At 46.8% G+C, this 17,910-nt stretch overlaps 1 protein-coding gene across 1 annotated transcript in view; it reads left to right on the forward strand.

Moving 5' to 3' along the window:
• The first annotated feature begins 7,443 nt into the window (after positions 1-7,443).
• Mrpl45 (mitochondrial ribosomal protein L45) overlaps positions 7,444-17,910 on the forward strand; it is a 23,742-nt gene continuing 13,275 nt past the window's right edge. Inside the window, exons 1-4 of the mRNA XM_005394273.2 lie at positions 7,444-7,551; positions 8,520-8,694; positions 9,137-9,254; positions 13,369-13,467. Coding sequence (XP_005394330.1) covers positions 7,486-7,551; positions 8,520-8,694; positions 9,137-9,254; positions 13,369-13,467 — 458 coding nt within the window. The 5' untranslated portion in view covers positions 7,444-7,485. The remainder of the gene's footprint in view (positions 7,552-8,519; positions 8,695-9,136; positions 9,255-13,368; positions 13,468-17,910) is intronic.

Consider the following 17,910-nt stretch of genomic DNA (forward strand, 5'->3'; position numbering starts at 1 on the left):
CTGAACTGCATAGCGAGACCCTGTCTCACAAAGATTAAAAAAAAAAAAAGTTGCGGGGAGGACATAAAGAACAAAGAATGAAAGGAAAATTCAGAGGTGGGACAGGTACGAGAGACAAACTTAAGTGAAAGATAAAGGAATGTGGGGAAATCCTGGCCGGATGTGGTGGCGCATACCTGTGAGCCCCACACTTGGGAGGCTGAGGCAGGAGGATCACTGAGAGTTCAAGGCCAGCCTAGGCTCCATAATGAGACCAAAAGAAGAAAAAGAGAAAAGAAATCATGACCAAGGATTAGGGGCAGAGAAAGGTATGGCAAGGCTGGGCCACTAGTTCAGGCCTGCAGAGTCTGGTTTTCTTCTCAGACCATAGAGCTTAAGGTCCAGTCCTGTAGCTTTTTTTTTTTTTTTTTGTAGGAGGGAGTTGAACTCAAGACCTTGTGCTTGCCAGGCAGGCGCTGTACCACTGAGCTGCATCCCTGGCATGGCCCTGTAGTTTTCCCCTCTCCCTTCCTCCTCTCTGGGCAGCCCTCCGAGAAACTCTGAAGCTCTCTCTCCTCCAGATGGGGAGCTCTGGCAGAAAGAATATTCTGGCCCATGCACAACGACTTGGTTCTTCTGCCAAGGGATAAACCTAAAATCTGCTTTCTTGGAGACTAGCTAATATCTCTATGGAGCATGACCCTGGTTTGGAAGAGATTGGGATCTTTGAATAAAAAGAAAGTAAGAAAATAAGTTTCAGCATCTAATGGTACAGAGACTCATGAAAAAATTAAAACCTTAAACACTGACAGATGATTTACTTATGTATTTATGTACTTATGTATTTATTTTTCTGACAGATGATTTAAAAGTGCACTTATTAGCTGGGCGTGGTGGCATACACTTGTAATTCCAGCACTGGGGATGCTGAGGCAGGAGGATCTCTGAACTACATAGTGAGTTTGAGGCTGGTCTGAACTACATGGTGAGACCTTGTCTCAAAAACAATAATAAGAACAACAAAAAAAGCAATTCCTGCCCCCGAGATCTAATCTCAGGATCATAGGTCATTGGTTTCCTCTGAGTCTTGCTTTTGATAACCTATCTAGAAGCAACAAAAAAATCTCTTATTATTACAGGAAATAGCAGCAGGAACAAATCTGAAGCCCAAGAGCACAGTGCCTTAGATTTGCTATTGAACACTCAGGAATTTGGCAAGTAGAACATTCATAAAGGCCAGAAAAACCTGACTGTTCCATTAGCCTGTAAGTTACTAGACTGAGGGAAAGAATGGAATTGGGGTGGGGCTGGGAACCTGAGTCCTGGCCTAGCCAGGCCCCTGACTCACCGGCCATAACAGCGTCATTTCCTGTCTCCAATAGCCAGCCCCCCACCAGCTCCTTCCCCCGCTCCCAAATGGAAGGGAAATAAAATAAAATAAAATAACAGTTATGTCTGAAGAAAGTTAAGCATGACTATTTCATTTCTTTAAAAAAATTTTTTTCAGATAGGTTCTATGTAGTCCAGGCTGGCCCTGAACTCAAGATGATCCTCCTGCTTCAGCCTCTGGAGCCTTGGGATTGCAGGTGGGCTTCACCACACCTAGCAGCTTTCCTCGGCTCTTCGGGCCAGAAGGACACTGGTGCGTGGCCGACCCAAGGCCCTGGAGGTGTTTTGGGAGATAACCAAGTGACACCAGCGAGGTCAGGGTTTTTTGGTTTTTTTTGTTTTTTTTTTTTCTGTCTTTTTTGAGACAGGGTCTCGCTATGCAGTTCAGGCTGACCTTAAACTCACTTTGTAGCCCAGTCTGGTCTCGAACTCTCAACGATCCTCCTGCCTCAGCCTCACCAGTGCTGGGATTACAGGCGTTCGCCACCATGTCTGTCCAGAGACCAGGGTTTGAGGCAGGACCAAAGTGAGCTCTCAGCAGCTGCTGGGAAACTGAAGGGGGTGTGAGCCAAGGGGTGGCCCGGGCGACCTCTGCCTGCTGTCCACCCTGCCTGGCCCCCAGGCCAGAACCAGGGTCCCTCCCCTTCCCCAAACCTCACTCTGTTGCCCAACCCCGGGAGCGACTTGGGAAAGAGGTACGGGTGGGCATGCGGTGGTCTGTGCAGCTCAGGTCTCACAGCTGAGGCGAGGAGGCTGAAACAAGCTCACCTCACTGCCAAGATAGAGGAGGGCAGAGGAGCAATGCCTGGGGCTGCCGGGGATGGCAGGATGCAGAGGAACCATAGGGCTCAAGAGCAAAATGGCTAAAGGTCAGTTGGGTGTGGTGGCACAGCGCTCGGGAGGTTGAAGCAGGAGGATAGCTTTGAATTCAAGGCCAGCCTCCACTACACAGTCAGAGCCTGTCTGAAAAGAAAAAAACAAACAAACCAGGTCTGGGCTGGGGATGTAGCTCAGTGGTAGAGCACTTATCTAAGTACCATCAAAAAAAACCCCACAAGAAACAAAAAATCAACAGGGCTCTGTGAGTTGCCAGCGTCCCTGTGGATTCCAAGCTGCCTTTGACTGAGGATGACATCAAATCAAAATGATGCCAAGCCCACAGACTTCCAAAGCCTAGGAGACCCGCGTGGGAGCGCAGTCGGTACCAAAAAACCCTGGAATCGCGGGGCTGCCCGCCTCCCGCACCCTCAGATCCCAGCGCAGCCCTGGCTCCCCCTAGCGGACGCTTCCTGCATCACAGGCCGCCCCCAGACCATCCCAAGGGAACGCGTGGGGAGCGCGCTTACAGGTCTAGGTCCAGGGGTCCAGAACGCATGCAGAAGACACACGATGACTGCCAAGCGCCTGGTCCATAGGCGGAGCCAAAGTCCCTTCCTTTCTTCAGTGGGCGCAGGCCTTTGTGCATTTTTAATGGGAGCTCCATGCCTACAGGTCTGTGGGCTTTCAGGGCTCTGGACAGAGACTTTTTTAGCCACCACAGATCCGAGGTGACTTTCCCAAGGCCACAGGACGCATCAGAGCCGGCAAGCAGCAGTGCGGAGGTGCGTGGTGCGCACAAAGGACGGGAGGGTTGTCGACGGGACCCAGGATTGTTCCTGCCTTCACCTCCCCAGTCTGTACACTGTCCATTCTGCCCCCCACCCCCGCACCTTCACTGAGCACCTGTAACTGGCAAACACGAGCGAGGCGTTGCTTTTGTTTCTGCTTTTGAAGTAGGGTCTTACTGTGGAGCCCAGGATGGCCTCAAACTCACAGCGATCCTCCTGCCTCAGCCTTGAGTGCTGGGATGACAGGTGTGCACCCCCATTGCTTCCCAAGTCTGTGGACCCTTTTAAAGGCTACTGCAGGGCATGAGGCCCCTGGGTTCGAGGCCCCCGCCCTCCAGGCACTCCTGCAACTTCCTCCCCGAGTGCCCTGCTGAGCCTCCAGGTGTCTGATTTACTTCTAGTTCCCTCCTGGCCAAGGTAATCCCCAAGGATGGAAGTGGGTTAGAGACAGATTACTCTGATCCAAGGGCTTTGCTCTCTCCTCCTGAAGGGGGGGCGGTGCCATAAAAGGCCTGAAACTCCCTTTTAGGATTATTGCTTGATTTAGCTAACTGGGGCGAAAGTGGAGCGAGAGGAGGTGAGGGATTAATTCTAGACCTGGCCTGCGCATGCGGACGGGGTCTGGGCTGCTTTCCTGGCCGAGCTCTTCCGAGATGCACCTTTGGAATAAGGAATCTGGGGTGGGTGAGCTGGCGGAGCTCCGGCTTTGCTCCCCGCATCAGGGGCGTGGAATGAGGGGAGGAAGAAGAGCAGCTGAGAGAGCCTGCGCGGCACAGGAATGAGGAATGGCTTTGGGCCTTTGCAACTGCCTGCTCAGGGTTTTAGCTGCAACAGAGATAAGAACTCTTGTCAGGGGAGGAGAACCGTGCACAGGGCTTTCTGAGGGCTTCTGGTGCACAAATCTGTCCAGAGCTCTCCTGCACTATGGACTCTGCCCTGGGAGGGACTCTGGGGACACGATGCTATGTGCACCGAGCAGAGTCCAGATCCACTTATCAGGATCCTGCTTGGCTCTGTGTACCCCTCCCATGGCCATCATGAGGCTTAGAAGCAGGGCCCGTTACTGACCGGAGTGGGACTATGTAGCCACTCATTTAACTGTAATGGGTTAATGGCAATTCTATGAGAATTCTATGAGTTGTGTATTGAATTACCCCCTTTCTAAGGGTGAGGAATAGACAAGGAGTTAAAATATAAACTCAAATCAAGCATGGTGGCACATGCCTGTGATCCCAGCACTTGGGAGGCTGAGGCAGGAGGATCTCTGTGAGTTCCAGGCCAACCTGGCCTATATATCGAGATTCTGTTTCAAAAGAAAAGCAAACTTAAAACATTATAGCATTCTTTTGCTTTATTTTGTTTGGTTTTTTGTTTGTTTGTTTGTTTGTTTTGTTTTTTTCCTGGTACCAGGAATTGGACTCACAACCTCAAACTTGCCAGGCAGGCACTGTGCCGCTGAGCTAAATCCCCACGCCCTGCTTTATTTTTTTTGTTTGGAGACAGTGTCTTACTCTGTATTCTAAGCCAGCTTCGAACTCCTGCTTCAGCTGGGATCCCGAGTGCTGGGATCACAGGCATGCAGCACCGCGCCCGACTACCCTTCTGTTTAGAACCTAATTCTTTAAATTCCCCAGACTTTTCCTGTCCCTATCAGCTGTGTTTGTCTCAGATATACAGGTTACTTGGCAAAATTTCACAAACTCTCCCGCGCTTGGTGGTGCATGCCTGTAAGCCCAGCACTCGAGAAACTGAAGCAGGAACATTGCCATGAGTTCTGTGTAGTTCAGGCTGGTTTTGACCTCATGATGTAGCCCAGGCTGACCTCGAATTTGTGATGACCCTCCTGCCTCAGCTTCCCCAGTGCCGGGATGACAGGTGTGTGCCACCACACCCGGCCCTGGCTGTTCCTGCCAGGCTGAGCCTTAACGGTTGATCTCCAGTTGCACACAGTTCTCTTCTCTTGCTCCCATCAGCAATACAAGATCTTTTTGCATTCTTTTTGGAAACTTCTCTTCCCATATCACTTTCCCAGCAGTTTCCAGTTAGCCTGGCGTTAATGAGGTAGGGGGATAAAATGAATTTTCTGAAACTCAGCTAATCAAACAACGTTCATTTACATTCATTTATAATCCATCTCCTGATGAATTAAATGCTATTTCTACCTTTATTATTTGGTTCAGGGTGATGTGACACAAATTTGAACTACCTGAGAAACTGATCAGAGGGTGATAAGAAAGACAAGTGAGGTGTGCTGGGGGTGCATGCTTGTAATTCCAGCACTTGGGAGCCTGAGGCAGGAGGATCCCTATAAGTTCGAGGCCAGCCTGGGCTATATATAAGCATGTTTAAGGCCAGCCTGAACTACACAGCAAGGCCTGTCTCAAAATAACAAAAAAATGAATTTATTTGGGTTTATCTGTTTGAGGAGCTTCCCTCACTTCAGTGGGTAGACTAGCAAGAAAAGTTCATTTTTATTAACTAGGGAATACAGTGAACAATTTGTTTAAGAATAATCAGGTCTCTCTCATGTAAATGCTTAATATACCTTTTTTAAACTAACACCCATATATAACTTATTTCATGTTACTACTAATGTGTTATGCTATAGAATCAGGGCTGTGGCTAGAATTTGTGGGGAAATTTTTACTCTTCAAGAATTTTTAGTACTGTTAAGTTTTTAAAAACATACTCATGTTCTTCAAATACACAAGCGATCTCTCCGTTCCTCTGACAGTCTCTAGCACTTTACTCTGACCTTTGTAGCAATTCTTCACCCTGAAAGCTCCGTGCGCACGACCACAGCTCCTAACTCATTGCGAAATATTGTGGACAAGCGCTCTATAAATACCGATTAGCAGAATAAGAACCAATGGCTAAGTGCGGAAAGTGTTCGCCATTCAGCCGTGTTTACAGAACTGGATTTTCCAGGATAATCCCAACAGTATGATGGCTTTAACAACTCCATGTGAAGTAGTACTCTTGTTTTGTTTTTCTTCCGGTGCCAGGAATCGAACTCACGACCTTGCACTTGCCAGGTAGGCACTTTGCCGCTAAGGTAAATCCCCAGCCCCGAAGTAGTACTCTGACTTGGTTAAAAAACATGGGTTCTGGCCGGGTGTCACATGCATGCCGGTAATTCCAGCACTCGGGAAGCTGAGGCAGGAGGACTGCCAGAAGTTCAAGGCCAGCCGGGGCTACAAAGTGAGTTCAACGTCAGTCTCAACTGCACAGTGAAACCCTGTCTCAAAACAAAAAACAAGGGCTGGGGATTTAGCTCAGCGGCAAAGCGCCTGCCTGGCAAGTGCAAGGTCGTGAGTTCGATTCCCGATACCGGAGAAAAACCAAAAACAAAACAAAACAACAAAAACCAAAACCAAACAAATGGACATAGGTTCTGGAAGGGAAATGTGGAAGTGTCTCCCTGTAATCCCAACTATTCCAGAAGCTGAGAAAGGAGGATAGCAAGTTCAGGACGGCCTGAGCACTTTCGTGAGACCCTGTCTCAAAATCAAAAATAAAGGGCTGGGGATGCAGCTCAGAGCTCCCTGGGTTCAGTTCCCAGTGTGTGTGTGTTGGGGGTGGTGGTGGTTTGCACTGAAACAATGTACGTATTTAATTTCTCTGCAACACAACAGATGCAAAGTGGGAATACTGTCCTTTTTTGTTGTCAGGATTGAGTTCATATACATAAAAAATGTTTAGAACATTGCCAGCCACCTGGTAAACAATTTCTTTCTTTTTGTGTTTTTGAGACAGGGTCTCGCCATGTAGCCCAGCCTCGTCTCGAACTCGCAATGATCCTCCTGCCTCAGCCTCCCGAGAGCTGGGATTACAGACACGTGCCACTACACCCGACAACAATTTATAAATATATCACTTATTTTAAGTCCATGACTCTTTTCCAAAATGACAAATCATAAATGCTCCGGCCAATCTATGTACCCTTTGCTTTGGCAAATAGTATGATATCCCTAACCCGAAAGAATTTTCTCCACGGGTCAGACAGGGAAATCTAGGGCTCAGGTTTAAGATTTCCTAGCAGCACACTGAGGTCAGACACAGACCCAGAAACTATTCACTTCCGCTCCTTCTGTAGTCCAGGTTCCTTCAATGTATTCCAGGCACTGAGCAGAAACACTCCTCTCAACTCCGTGGCTTCAGGGAGAGATACATTTTCATTTTTTAACGGATGTAAATTAAGCGCAGCAACTCAGCGTTTCCGGCCAGCGTCGCGCGCAGGCGCAGCTCGAGCTCAAACGCGCTAGTGCTGGCGCGTGACAGCCGTGCGTTCCCCCACCCCCAATATGGTGCCACCGCGCACGCGCCATCGGCCTGCATCCTCCCCCCACCCATCCCGCGAGCACGTGCGCGTTCGCGCGGCTCACATTTCAGCGGAGGGCGCGCGCCTTGGAAAATTCCACTCGTCCGCTAGCTCCGCCCAGTGACCCTTCTCGTTTACCTCGCGCGTATCACGGTCAGCTCCCATCCCGGCAGCCTTTTCGGCAGCAAAATGGCAGCTCCCGTGGCGCGGGGCTTGTCTTGCTTAACCAGGGCTCTGGGATGGTGGTCTCGCCAGGTGCGTAGGGGACGGGGCATATAGGATTTCTAGGACTGTCTGGGAAGAGGTTTTTAAAAAAATTTTTTTTTAGAAAAGGTCTCGCTGTGTAGGCCAGGCTGGCCTCGAACTCAGTGTGTAGCCCAGGCTGGCCACGAACTCACAGCGATCCTCCTGCCTCAGCCTCCCGAGTACTGGCGTTAAAGGTGTGCGCCATACCCTGTACTGTGCTTAGTGGCGGTGTTTGGATAGCCTGGACGGGACGTGAGGGCGAAGGGGTGTTGAGAAATTAAGTTTATTAAATTTGGTTTGGGGCTGTCAGGAGAGAAGGAGGTATTAAAGGGGAAAGAACTTGAAAGATGAGTATGCTTCTCTTTGATTCTTACACCACGCCCAGGTTGAGCAGTAGTCGGGAAAAGGAGTCTTACATTTATTGTCACAGCCCTTGCCAGAGTAAACCTCGTGGTCAGAAGAAAAAGTCACCTTGCTTTGAAAAAGCTTATGGGGCGGGTGTCGTGGTGCACATCTATAATCCCAGCACTGGGGAGGCTGAGGCAGGAGGAGGATCGTTGCGAGTTCGAGGCCAGCCTGAACTGTATAGTGAGACCCTGTCTCAGAAAGACAAAGAAAAAAAAAAAGGAAAGTATTCCGCTCCTTTTAGCCGTGGGTTGGAAAGTTCCCCTTCAAATGAGAATGAAAGACCTTTGAACGGATGCATTGCTTTAATGAACTGCATCCGGTAGTAATGTGGCGTATGCTAAAGAAAAACCTTTAATAAACGTCAGGTGATGTTAATAAAAGGCAAGGTATCTGGTAGGAGATGTCTCTAAGATATGGGGGTGGTCGTAGATCTTTCCCTGTGATAATTAACTTACAATTTTTCCTGGAGCACTGTTGACATTTTTCTGTGAGACTTTGAGTAGAGTTTGTTTGAGAGATAGGCTTTTTGCCCCAGGTTACCTGTATCCTAACCTTTCCTCACCTTCCAGCTCATACTGGTGACTCAGTCCTCAGCCGTAGTTCCAGTAAGAACTAAAAAACGTTTCATACCTGCTAATGAACCCAAGTACCAAACACAAAAGGAATTTTTAGAGCAGGCCCGGAAAGCAGGAGTGGTAATTCCTCCAGAACGTTTGGAACGACCCATCCATCTGGCCTGTACAGGTAAGGTACAGTATTTCTGGGACTCTGCCCCAGTCTCCTTAATGTGAGATCCTCCAGAAAGTGTAATGACCTGAACTATGATTGACAGCATTAAATTAACCACTAAATTAGCTCAACCTCAATAATGATGTATATATATATTATATATTTCATGAGGTCATCTTTGATGTTTTCTTTCCTTTCTTTTTTGTCTTTTTGAGACAGGGTCTTGCTATGCAGTTCAGGCTGGCCTTGAGCTCACTGTGTAGCCCAGGCTGGTCTCGAACTCGCAACAATCCTCCTGCCTCAGCCTCCTGAGTGCTGGGATTACAGGCATGCGCCACCACGCCCAGTATTGGCGTAGTCTACTCTTATGTCCAGGATACTTCCTGATTTTGTATGCCCTCAAGATAACCTCATCTCAATCTTTGAAGGCCTGTTTGGTTTTCTTTTCTCCTCGCAGCTAGTATCTTTGATGCCTACGTTCCTCCAGAGGGTGATGCTCGCCTGTCGCCTCTTTCAAAGGAAGGGCTGAGGCAGAAAACTGAGCGACTGCAGAAGAACGTGACATCACAATTGTCGTAGGTGTCTGAGACAACTAAGGGTTGCTGTTAAAATACAAATTTCTTGTTGCTTTGTGCTGAGACACCTTCTCGGTTGGGTAGAACTTGATGACTTGATAGGATTTTCTTCCCCCATCGCAGAGTTTATGTGTCATGGAGAAGAATGGGGCCTTCTGACTCTTAGCATCAGAACCTGTATTGGTAATTTTGTCACATCAAGTAAGGGTTCACTTTGGAGGATATAGAACCTTTTTTGTTTTTCGTTGTTCTTTCTTTTGAGACAGGGTCTCTATGTAGTTCAGGCTGGTTTTGAACTCACTAGATAGTCCAGGCCCTGAACTTGCAGCAATCCTCCTGCCTCAGCCTCCCAAGTGCTGGGATTACAGGTGTGCACGATCATACTTGGCCCTATAGAACCCTTTTGTGACTATATATTTAAACTTTAAAATAATAGAAGGGACCTGGCTATACTGGTGCACACCTGTAATTGCAGTACTCAAGAGGCTGAGGCAGGAGGATCACCATGAGTTCAAGGCCAACCTGGGTTACATAGAGAGTTCAGTGTCAGCCTGGACTATATAGTGACTATATAGTGGACTATATAGTGGACTGTATATGCATATTAAATATATATTTAATATGTTGCATATTAAATATATGTTTAATATGTTGCATTTATTTTCCCTGTCCCAGGGGAAAAAAAATAGGGAAAGAGAGCATATTCATATATGTACCTTAGAGTTAAAACCTCACAGAGTGAAATATCTGGGTAGTCTGGTGTGGTGCACACCTGTAATTCCACCACTCCAGGAGGCTGAGTCAGAGGGATTACAAGTTTGAAGCCAGCTTGGGCAGTTTGGCAACACTATTTCAAAATAAAAAGGGCTAGTATCTGAGAGGAAAGCATTTGAGGAATGTGAAAATAAAAAGGGCTGGTAATGTAGCTCAGTGAAAAGGCCCTGGGTTTAGCTCTGAACACTGCCAAAAAATTCTAGGCAGTGGCACACTTCTGTGATCCTAGCGATGGGAAGGCTGAGGTGGGAGGGTCACAAGTTTGAGCCCTGGCTGGGCAGCTCAGCAAGGCACTATTACAAAAGGGAAGAGAGAGAGGAAGGGAAGGAGGGCGAGCTGGGTACATAGTTCAGTGCAGAGGTCCCTGCTCCATCTGCAGTACTGCCAAAACAAACAAAATTTAAAAACTGAGAGTAAGAAAAGCCAAAAAGGGTCAGGAAGACATCTAGTCTAGAGTGCTGATTTGGGCCTTGGTTAAGGAATAGAAGCCTGACCCTTTCCCTTCCCTTTCTCCTTCCCCTTCCCCTTCCCCTTCCCCTTCCCCTTCCCCTTGCCCTTCCCCTTCCCCTTTCCTTTCCCTTTCCCTTCCCCTTGCCCTTCCCCTTCCCCTTTCCTTTTCCCTCTCCCTTCCTTTCTTTGTTGTCCTGGGAATTAAACTGGGGATCTCATGGGCAGGATTGGGGTGAGACGGGTAGGAGCCCCTGGGAAACTGGGGGTGGTTCCTAAAGAGATTCGGAGACAAGAGAAGCCTTCCTCAGGCCAGCTTGGTGGTGCAGGCAGAGATGAGACCATCTGTGCAGGAAGATCCTTCTTCACCTCCCTTTTGAGTGGTCTTTGGGGGAACCAGCAAGTGTTCCTGCCATGCACTTCTGTTTTTTTTTTTTTTTTCTTTTTTTGGTACCAGGAATTGAACTCAGGACCTTGTGCTTGCCAGGCAGGTGCTTGTGCTGCTGAGCTATCTCCCCGGCACCTTGCCGTGCACTTCTTAATTCTATAACATTACTGAGTGCCTACAGATGACAGTCCCGGTCCATCACTATGAGGGAAGCAGGCCAAACACCTATCACAAGTGGAGGCAGAGGAGGTACAAAGAGCTGATGAAGGCGTGGGTGATTTAGCCCAGCACAGAGGGCTCAGAACTGCTTCCAAGAGAACGTGACAGATGACTACGCATTAGCTACAAAGAGGGGAGGGAGACGGGGGAGAGCCATCTCAAGCAGAAGGAATGGTACGTGTATGTGCTAACCCAGTTCTCGGGGTGCGCGATTTAAGCAGAGCACGCAGCTTCCCATGGAGTTACCGTTAGGGGAGGAACATAGTCATGAAGTGCTGATTGCGTACAGCTCCCGTAAGTAATTACAGGTGTCCAGGGAAGGAGGCCAGCCCGCTGGCGCTGTGGAAAGCCATCCCCCAGGAAGGGCCCCAAGCGTTAGCCGGGTGGGAGGGTGCGGGAGAGGCCGGGCAGCCCGGGCGGAGAGGGCGGTACAGACAAGGCTCTGAGGTGGCAAGAGTACGGGAAGGTGTTGGGTTTTGTCGGATGTTCTGTGTGCGTTGAGGTGGTGTGCCACTTGTCCTTTAACCTGTTGACATGCCGTATCACAGTAGTTGGTTTTCAGCTGTCAGGCCAACCTTGCATTCCTGGAAGAAATTCCACATCATGGTATCTCCGTCCATTTAATATATTGCATCAAGGCTTTGGTTAAGTCAGGGTCTCCTGTTGGTGTTCTCATAACTACAGAGGTGCTGTCGACAGCCGAGGCAAACCGTGCAACGCGGTTACTTGCCCTTTCCTGCATACAGTGTTTTCACAAACTAAAGTGCCTTTCAATTCACTCTTTTTTTTTTTTCTTTTGTCTTTTTTTGAGACAGGGTCTCACTATGCAGTTCAGGCTGGCCTTGAGCTCAATTTGTAGCCCAGGCTGGCCTCAGACTCGCAACGATCCTCCTGCCTCAGCCTCCCGAGTGCTGGGTTACAGGCCCGCCCTCATTTGCCTTTGGAACCCATGCTTATGCCAGTTCCTCTGGGCGTATTTAGAACTTTAAGTATCAGTTATCAGTTTCAGCTTCAGGGAGAACAAATTCCTCCTGGAGCCCACTTAACCTATTTGTGTCTGACTCAGTTACTATTTAGCGCCACTGTGCATCTTGGGATGTACTTTTGTCATCAACTTAATATTCCTTATCCTCTCTTCTGTTGTAGTCCTTGTTTTTTGAGTCCCATGTCGTTTGTCCCTTCCTTCTTCCCATCTATCCATCCTTACTTTTTTGATGGTATCTCCCTATATATATTGTCCAGGCTGGCCTTGAACTCACACTCCTCCTACCTGAGTTTCCCAAGTTCGAGGCTCAGAAGATCTACAAGTGCCAGCCATTGTGCCCCACCCATAATTTATTTTTTATGTTGAGGGTTTTCATTTTTTTTTTTTAGACAGTCTCATTATGTAGTCCAGGCTGATCTTGAACTATCAGTGATCCTCCTGCCTCAGCCACCTGAATGCAGGGATGACAGGTGTGTGCCACCATGCCCAGCTATTTTTTATTTTTATGGACCATATTTTCCAGCAGTTTACTATGAAAGGATACATAGTAAATAAATGAGGTATTAAAAATTCTTTATTCCCTTTCTTTATTTGTGATTTGCTCAGGTATAGAATTCTGGGCTACAGATGATTTTTCTTCATGTAAAACTTGTTTTTCACCAGGCGTGGTGGCGCATGCCTGTAATCCCAGCACTCTGGAGGCTGAGGTAGGGGAGGTAGGTGAGTTTGAGACCAGCCTGGGCTACAAAGTGAGCTCAAGGCCAGCCTGAACTGCATAGCGAGACCCCGTCTCAAAAAGACAAAAAAAGGGGCTGGGGATTTAGCTCAGCGGCACAGTGCCTGCCTGGCAAGCATGAGGCCACGATTTCAATTCCTGGTACCGGAAAAAAAACCAAAACAAAACAAAAAAAAAGGTGTTTTTTTTTTTTTGGTTTTTGTGCTGGGACTCGAACTCAGGACCTTGCACTTCGTAGGCAGGCACTTGTGCTGCTGAGTTAGATCCAGAGCCCCCTCATGTTCAAGTATTGCTCCAGCCAGGCATGATAGCATATACTTCTTTTTTTTTGTTTGTTTTTTGTTTTTTCTCTGGTACCGGGAACTGAACTCACGACCTTGCGCTTGCCAGGCAGGCGCTTTTGCCGCTGAGCTAAATCCCCAGCCCCTATACTTCTAATTGTAGCACTTGGGAGGCTGAGGCAGGACAATCACTGTGAAGTCCAGTCCAGCCTAGGCTTCATAGCAAGACCCTGTCTCAAAAAAGACCAAAAAAAAAGGGTAACTCTTCATGTTTAATTCCACAGCATCCGGAAGATAAAAGAATATGATGCTAATTTTAAGATAAAGGACTTCGCTGAAAAAGCTAAAGATATCTTCATTGAAGCTAATCTTTGTCTCAACAAGTAAGTAAATGCTTTCTTGTTTGTCTTCCTTCTCCATAGCTGTTGTTGCAGGCACAGTTAGTGTTTGCTGTGCATACGGACTTTCTCCTTCTCCTTTTTGTCTTTTTGAGACAGAGTTTCACTATGCAGTTCAGGCTGTCTTTGAGCTCACTTTGTAGCTCAGACTGGCCTCTAGTGAGCCTCCTGCCTCAGCCTCCCTGAGTGCTGGGATTACAGGTGTGTACCACTATGCCTGGACTGATTTTTTCCTTTTCCTTTAGGTTAGAGTTCTAGAGAGAGAAAGGACGTAATTAGTGACGGAAGCTCCCTGTCTGGAGTTATACCTCTCCAAATCACCTGCAGGTGTTGGGATTCTGCTAGACTGGCTGCTTTTTGCACCTGTCAGCTCGTAGTCCATCCTGACCCTGTTTGTGCATTAATCTTATGTGCGTATGTGTATTTCCTCTCTAGTTGTTTTGAGTAGGTTTCTTAGAAAAATTTGCAGCTTTGTAGGGGTATGCGTGTGCTTCTGGGGATGAATGCAGGGCCTTCCCACAGAGCTACACCCCCAGTTCTTTTTTATTTTCTATTTTGAGTTGGGGTCTCCTTTTTTTTGTGTGTTTGTTTGTTTTTTTCCAGTACCAGGAATCGAACTCACGACCTTGTGCTTGCCAGGCAGGCGCTGTGCCACTGAGCTAAATCCCCAGCCCTGAGATGGGGTCTCCTTAAGTTGACCAGGCTGGGCTTCAACTTGTGAATTCTCCTGCATCAGCCTCCCAGAGTGCTGGGATTGCAGGCATGCACCACCAAAGCCTGGCTCTAACTTTTCTTGATTCAGTCAAGTCACGGCTTCTGACAAGAATAATTTTTGTACATAGGGAGGGGACAGCATCTGCCTGGCAAGCACAAGGTCCAAGTTTTAGTCCCGGTACCAAAAAATAAATAAATAAATGAGGAGGGAAAGAAGGGTTGAAGGGAGGGTAGGGGGATGGAAATAATTTTTCCTTTACCTTGTCACGGAGATGACAAGAATAATTTTTGGAATAATCTTTTGTTTCTTTGTGATGAGAGGGATCAAACCCAGGGCCTTATGCGTGTTAGGTAAGCACTCTGCCACTGAGGAACAGCTGTAGCACTGGAGTAATCTTCAGGTCTAGTCCTCGGTGCTGATACTTTTTGAGCAATGATTCCTAGGACTAGCTGGTCCAGCTTAATGAATTTGTCCTTTTTTACTTTTTTTGTGTGTGTGTCTTTTTGAGACAGGGTCTCGCTATGCTGTTCAGGCTGGCCTTGAACTCACTTTGTAGCCCAGGCTGGCCTCGAATTGACAGCAATCCTGCCTCAGCTTCCTGAATTGCAGGGATTACAGGTGTGCGCCACCACTCCCGCTTGTTTGTTTTTGAGACAGATTCTTCATAAACAGTTCAGGCTGGCCTTGAACTCACACCAGTCTCCTGCTTCAGCCTCCCAAGTGCTAAGATTATAGCCGTGTGCCACCACGCTTGGCTAAAAATATTTTTTTATTATGAGATATTTCAAACGTTAAAAAAGTAAGATTCAGGTTCATAAATACTTCCATTTCTCCATTTTTGCTTCAGAACCCTAAGTTGGGGAGGAATAAATGTTAGAGCTGCATCGCCATCTCCATGTTCTTCCTTCCTGGGGAAGAGCATGACCCTTCATGTAATTTTCATGTGTGTTTTGTATTTTCTCAGATGAACAATATACTGTATGGATAGGTGTGGTGGCGCATGCTTGTCTTCTCTTTTGTGTGTGTGCATGTGCGTGTTCGTGTTTTTGAGACAGGGTCTCGCTAAGCAGTTCAGGCTGCCGTTGAGCTCACTTTGTAGCTCAGGCTGATCTCGAACTCACAATGATGCTCCTGCCTCAGCCTCCCGAGTGTTGGGATGACAGGCGTGCGCCACCACGCCCGGCTGTGATCTCAGTACTCTAGAGACTGAGGCAAGGAAAGTCACCGCGACTTCAAGGCCAACCTAGGCTATGTAGTGAGACCCTGCCTCAAGAAAAAATAAAGGTGCTTTCTTTGGGTAGAGAATTCCAAGTTGGTGGTTATATTCTGTCAGCATTGTGGAGATGTCTTTTTTTTTTTTTTTTTCTTTTTTGATGGTCTGGGGATTAAACCCAGGGCCACTGAGCTATATCTCCAGTCCTTTTTATTTATTTATTTTATTATTTTTCAAATATTTTTTAAAAATTGTTATTATTATTATTGGGGGGTTTTGTATATATTTGTGCCAGGGATCGAACCCAAGGCCTTGTTTATTCAAGGCAAGAGATCTACCACTGAGCCCTAGCCCTAGCCCTCCTTTTTATTTTTTAATGTGGAGACAGGCTCCTGCCAAGTCAGTAAATTGCCTAGGATAGGCTCAAGGAGCCCTGTGCCTCAGCCTCTCAGAGTGTTAGAATTAAAAGTGTGCACTGTTATGCCTGATTTAGTGTTTCTTTTTTCTCTGGCTGTTTTTAAGACTTTTCCTTTCCCTTTAGTGTTCAGCAGTTTCCTATGATGTACCTACTTGTGTACGTGTGTGTGTGTGTGTGTGTGTGTGTGTGTGTGTGTTTTGAATTCCTGTTGCTTTTTAAATCTTTGGAGTTGGGAATGGTGGCATTCACCTGTCATCCCAGCACTCAAGAGACTGAGGCAGGAGGATTGCCATGAGTTCAAGGCCCATTTGAACTATATAACGTGACTGTCTCAAAAAATAAAAAAAAAAAGAAATCTTTGGGTGCTTTTTTTGCCATTTGGAAGATTCTCAATCAGAATCTGTCTTCAGATGTTGCTTCTGCTCCACTTTCTTGTCTCCTTGTGTGATTCGGAGAGCACATATGTTAGATCTTTCCCCTGTGCTAAATATGTCTTAGGCTCTTTTTTATACAACAGCTCCCATCCTTGCAACTTCAGTCTGGATAGTTTTTGGTCTGTCTTTGTGTCATCCTTTCAGCTGGATCTAATGTGCTGTTAAACCTACCGATCAGGTTATTTTTTTAAAATTAAGTTCTTTGATACATTTTAGGTGTACATAATGCTCACATTCATCATAGGAAATTTGTTCCTGTACATGCTATATCTTCATTCTTTTTTTCCTCCATCCCCCTACCCTCCCTTCAACCCTTCTTTCCCTCCTCATTTATTTATTTATTTTTTGGTACCAGGACTAAAACTTGGACCTTGTGCTTGCCAGGCAGATGCTGTCCCCTCCCTATATACAAAAGCCTTGTTTGAATTTTTTTCTTCTTTTTTTCATTTTTTTCTTTTCCCTTCCTTCCTTTTCCCCCTTCTCTCCCTAGTTCCCCTTCCATTTGAATGTTTTCTTCCTATTTCACAATATCCATATATTTTGGTCCTTACTTGCACTTCTGGTGTCTCACACCAGAGAAAGTATGTAGTATTTGCACATGTGTCTGCTTTATTTCACTTAAGAGTATGTTCTCACGTCTGCAGTCACACCACCCTGAATGCACCCAGTCTCCTCTGATCTCAGAAGCTAAGCAGGGTCAGGTCTGGTTAGTACTTGGATGGGAGAGTGTTTTCTCAAGGTGCATTCATTTACCTAGAAATGAGTAGTACTCCATTGTATGAAAGAACTACATCTTCTTTATCCATCCATCGGTTAATGGGCATTTGGGCTGTTTCCAAGATTCAACTATCACAAACTGTGCTGCTATAAACATAGGTATGCATATATCCCTGTGGTATGATGCTTTTAATTCTTTTAGGAAGATACCAAGAAGGAGGGTAGCTGAGTCTAATGAGACCTCTAGTCCTAGTTTTGTGAGGAATCTCCACATTGATTTCCACAGTAGTTACACCAGTCTACACTCTTCCCAGCAGTGGAGTTTTCCTTTCTCTGTCAACATTCTTTTTTTTGGTGCCAGGAATTGAACTCAGGACCTTGTGCTTGCCAGGCAGGTACTGTGCCGCTGCGCTATATTCCCAGCCCTCTATCAACATTTGATATTGGTTGATTTCTTTTTTTTGTTTGTTTCATACCGGGAATTGAACTCAGGACCTTGCACTTGCCAGGCAGGTGCTTATGCCACTGAGCTATATCCCCGGCTGGTTGATTTCTTGATAACAGCCATTCATTCTGGGGTGAGATGGAATCTCAGCGTTGTTTTCATTTGCATCTCTCAAATGGCCAATGGTGTTGAACATTTTTTCATATATTTATTTGCTCTTTGTACTACTTCATCTGAGAACTGTCTGTTCATTCCAGATGCCCATTTTTGAATTAGGTGTTTAAATTTGGTGGGTTTGATTTTTTTTTTTTTGGGGGGGGGTTCTTTATATATTCTAGATAGTAGTCCTTTGTCTGAAAGGACAGCTGGCTGGGGCTGGGGATTTAGCTCAGTGGCAAAAGTGCCTGCCTGGCAAGCGCAATGTCATGAGTTCGGTTCCCAATACCGGAGAAAAAAAAAAAAAAAAAAAAAATCGGGGCTGGGGAT

Source organism: Chinchilla lanigera, unplaced genomic scaffold (assembly GCF_000276665.1).
Source record: "Chinchilla lanigera isolate Chin_1 unplaced genomic scaffold, ChiLan1.0 scaffold00050, whole genome shotgun sequence".
Taxonomy (NCBI): Eukaryota; Metazoa; Chordata; class Mammalia; order Rodentia; family Chinchillidae; genus Chinchilla; species Chinchilla lanigera.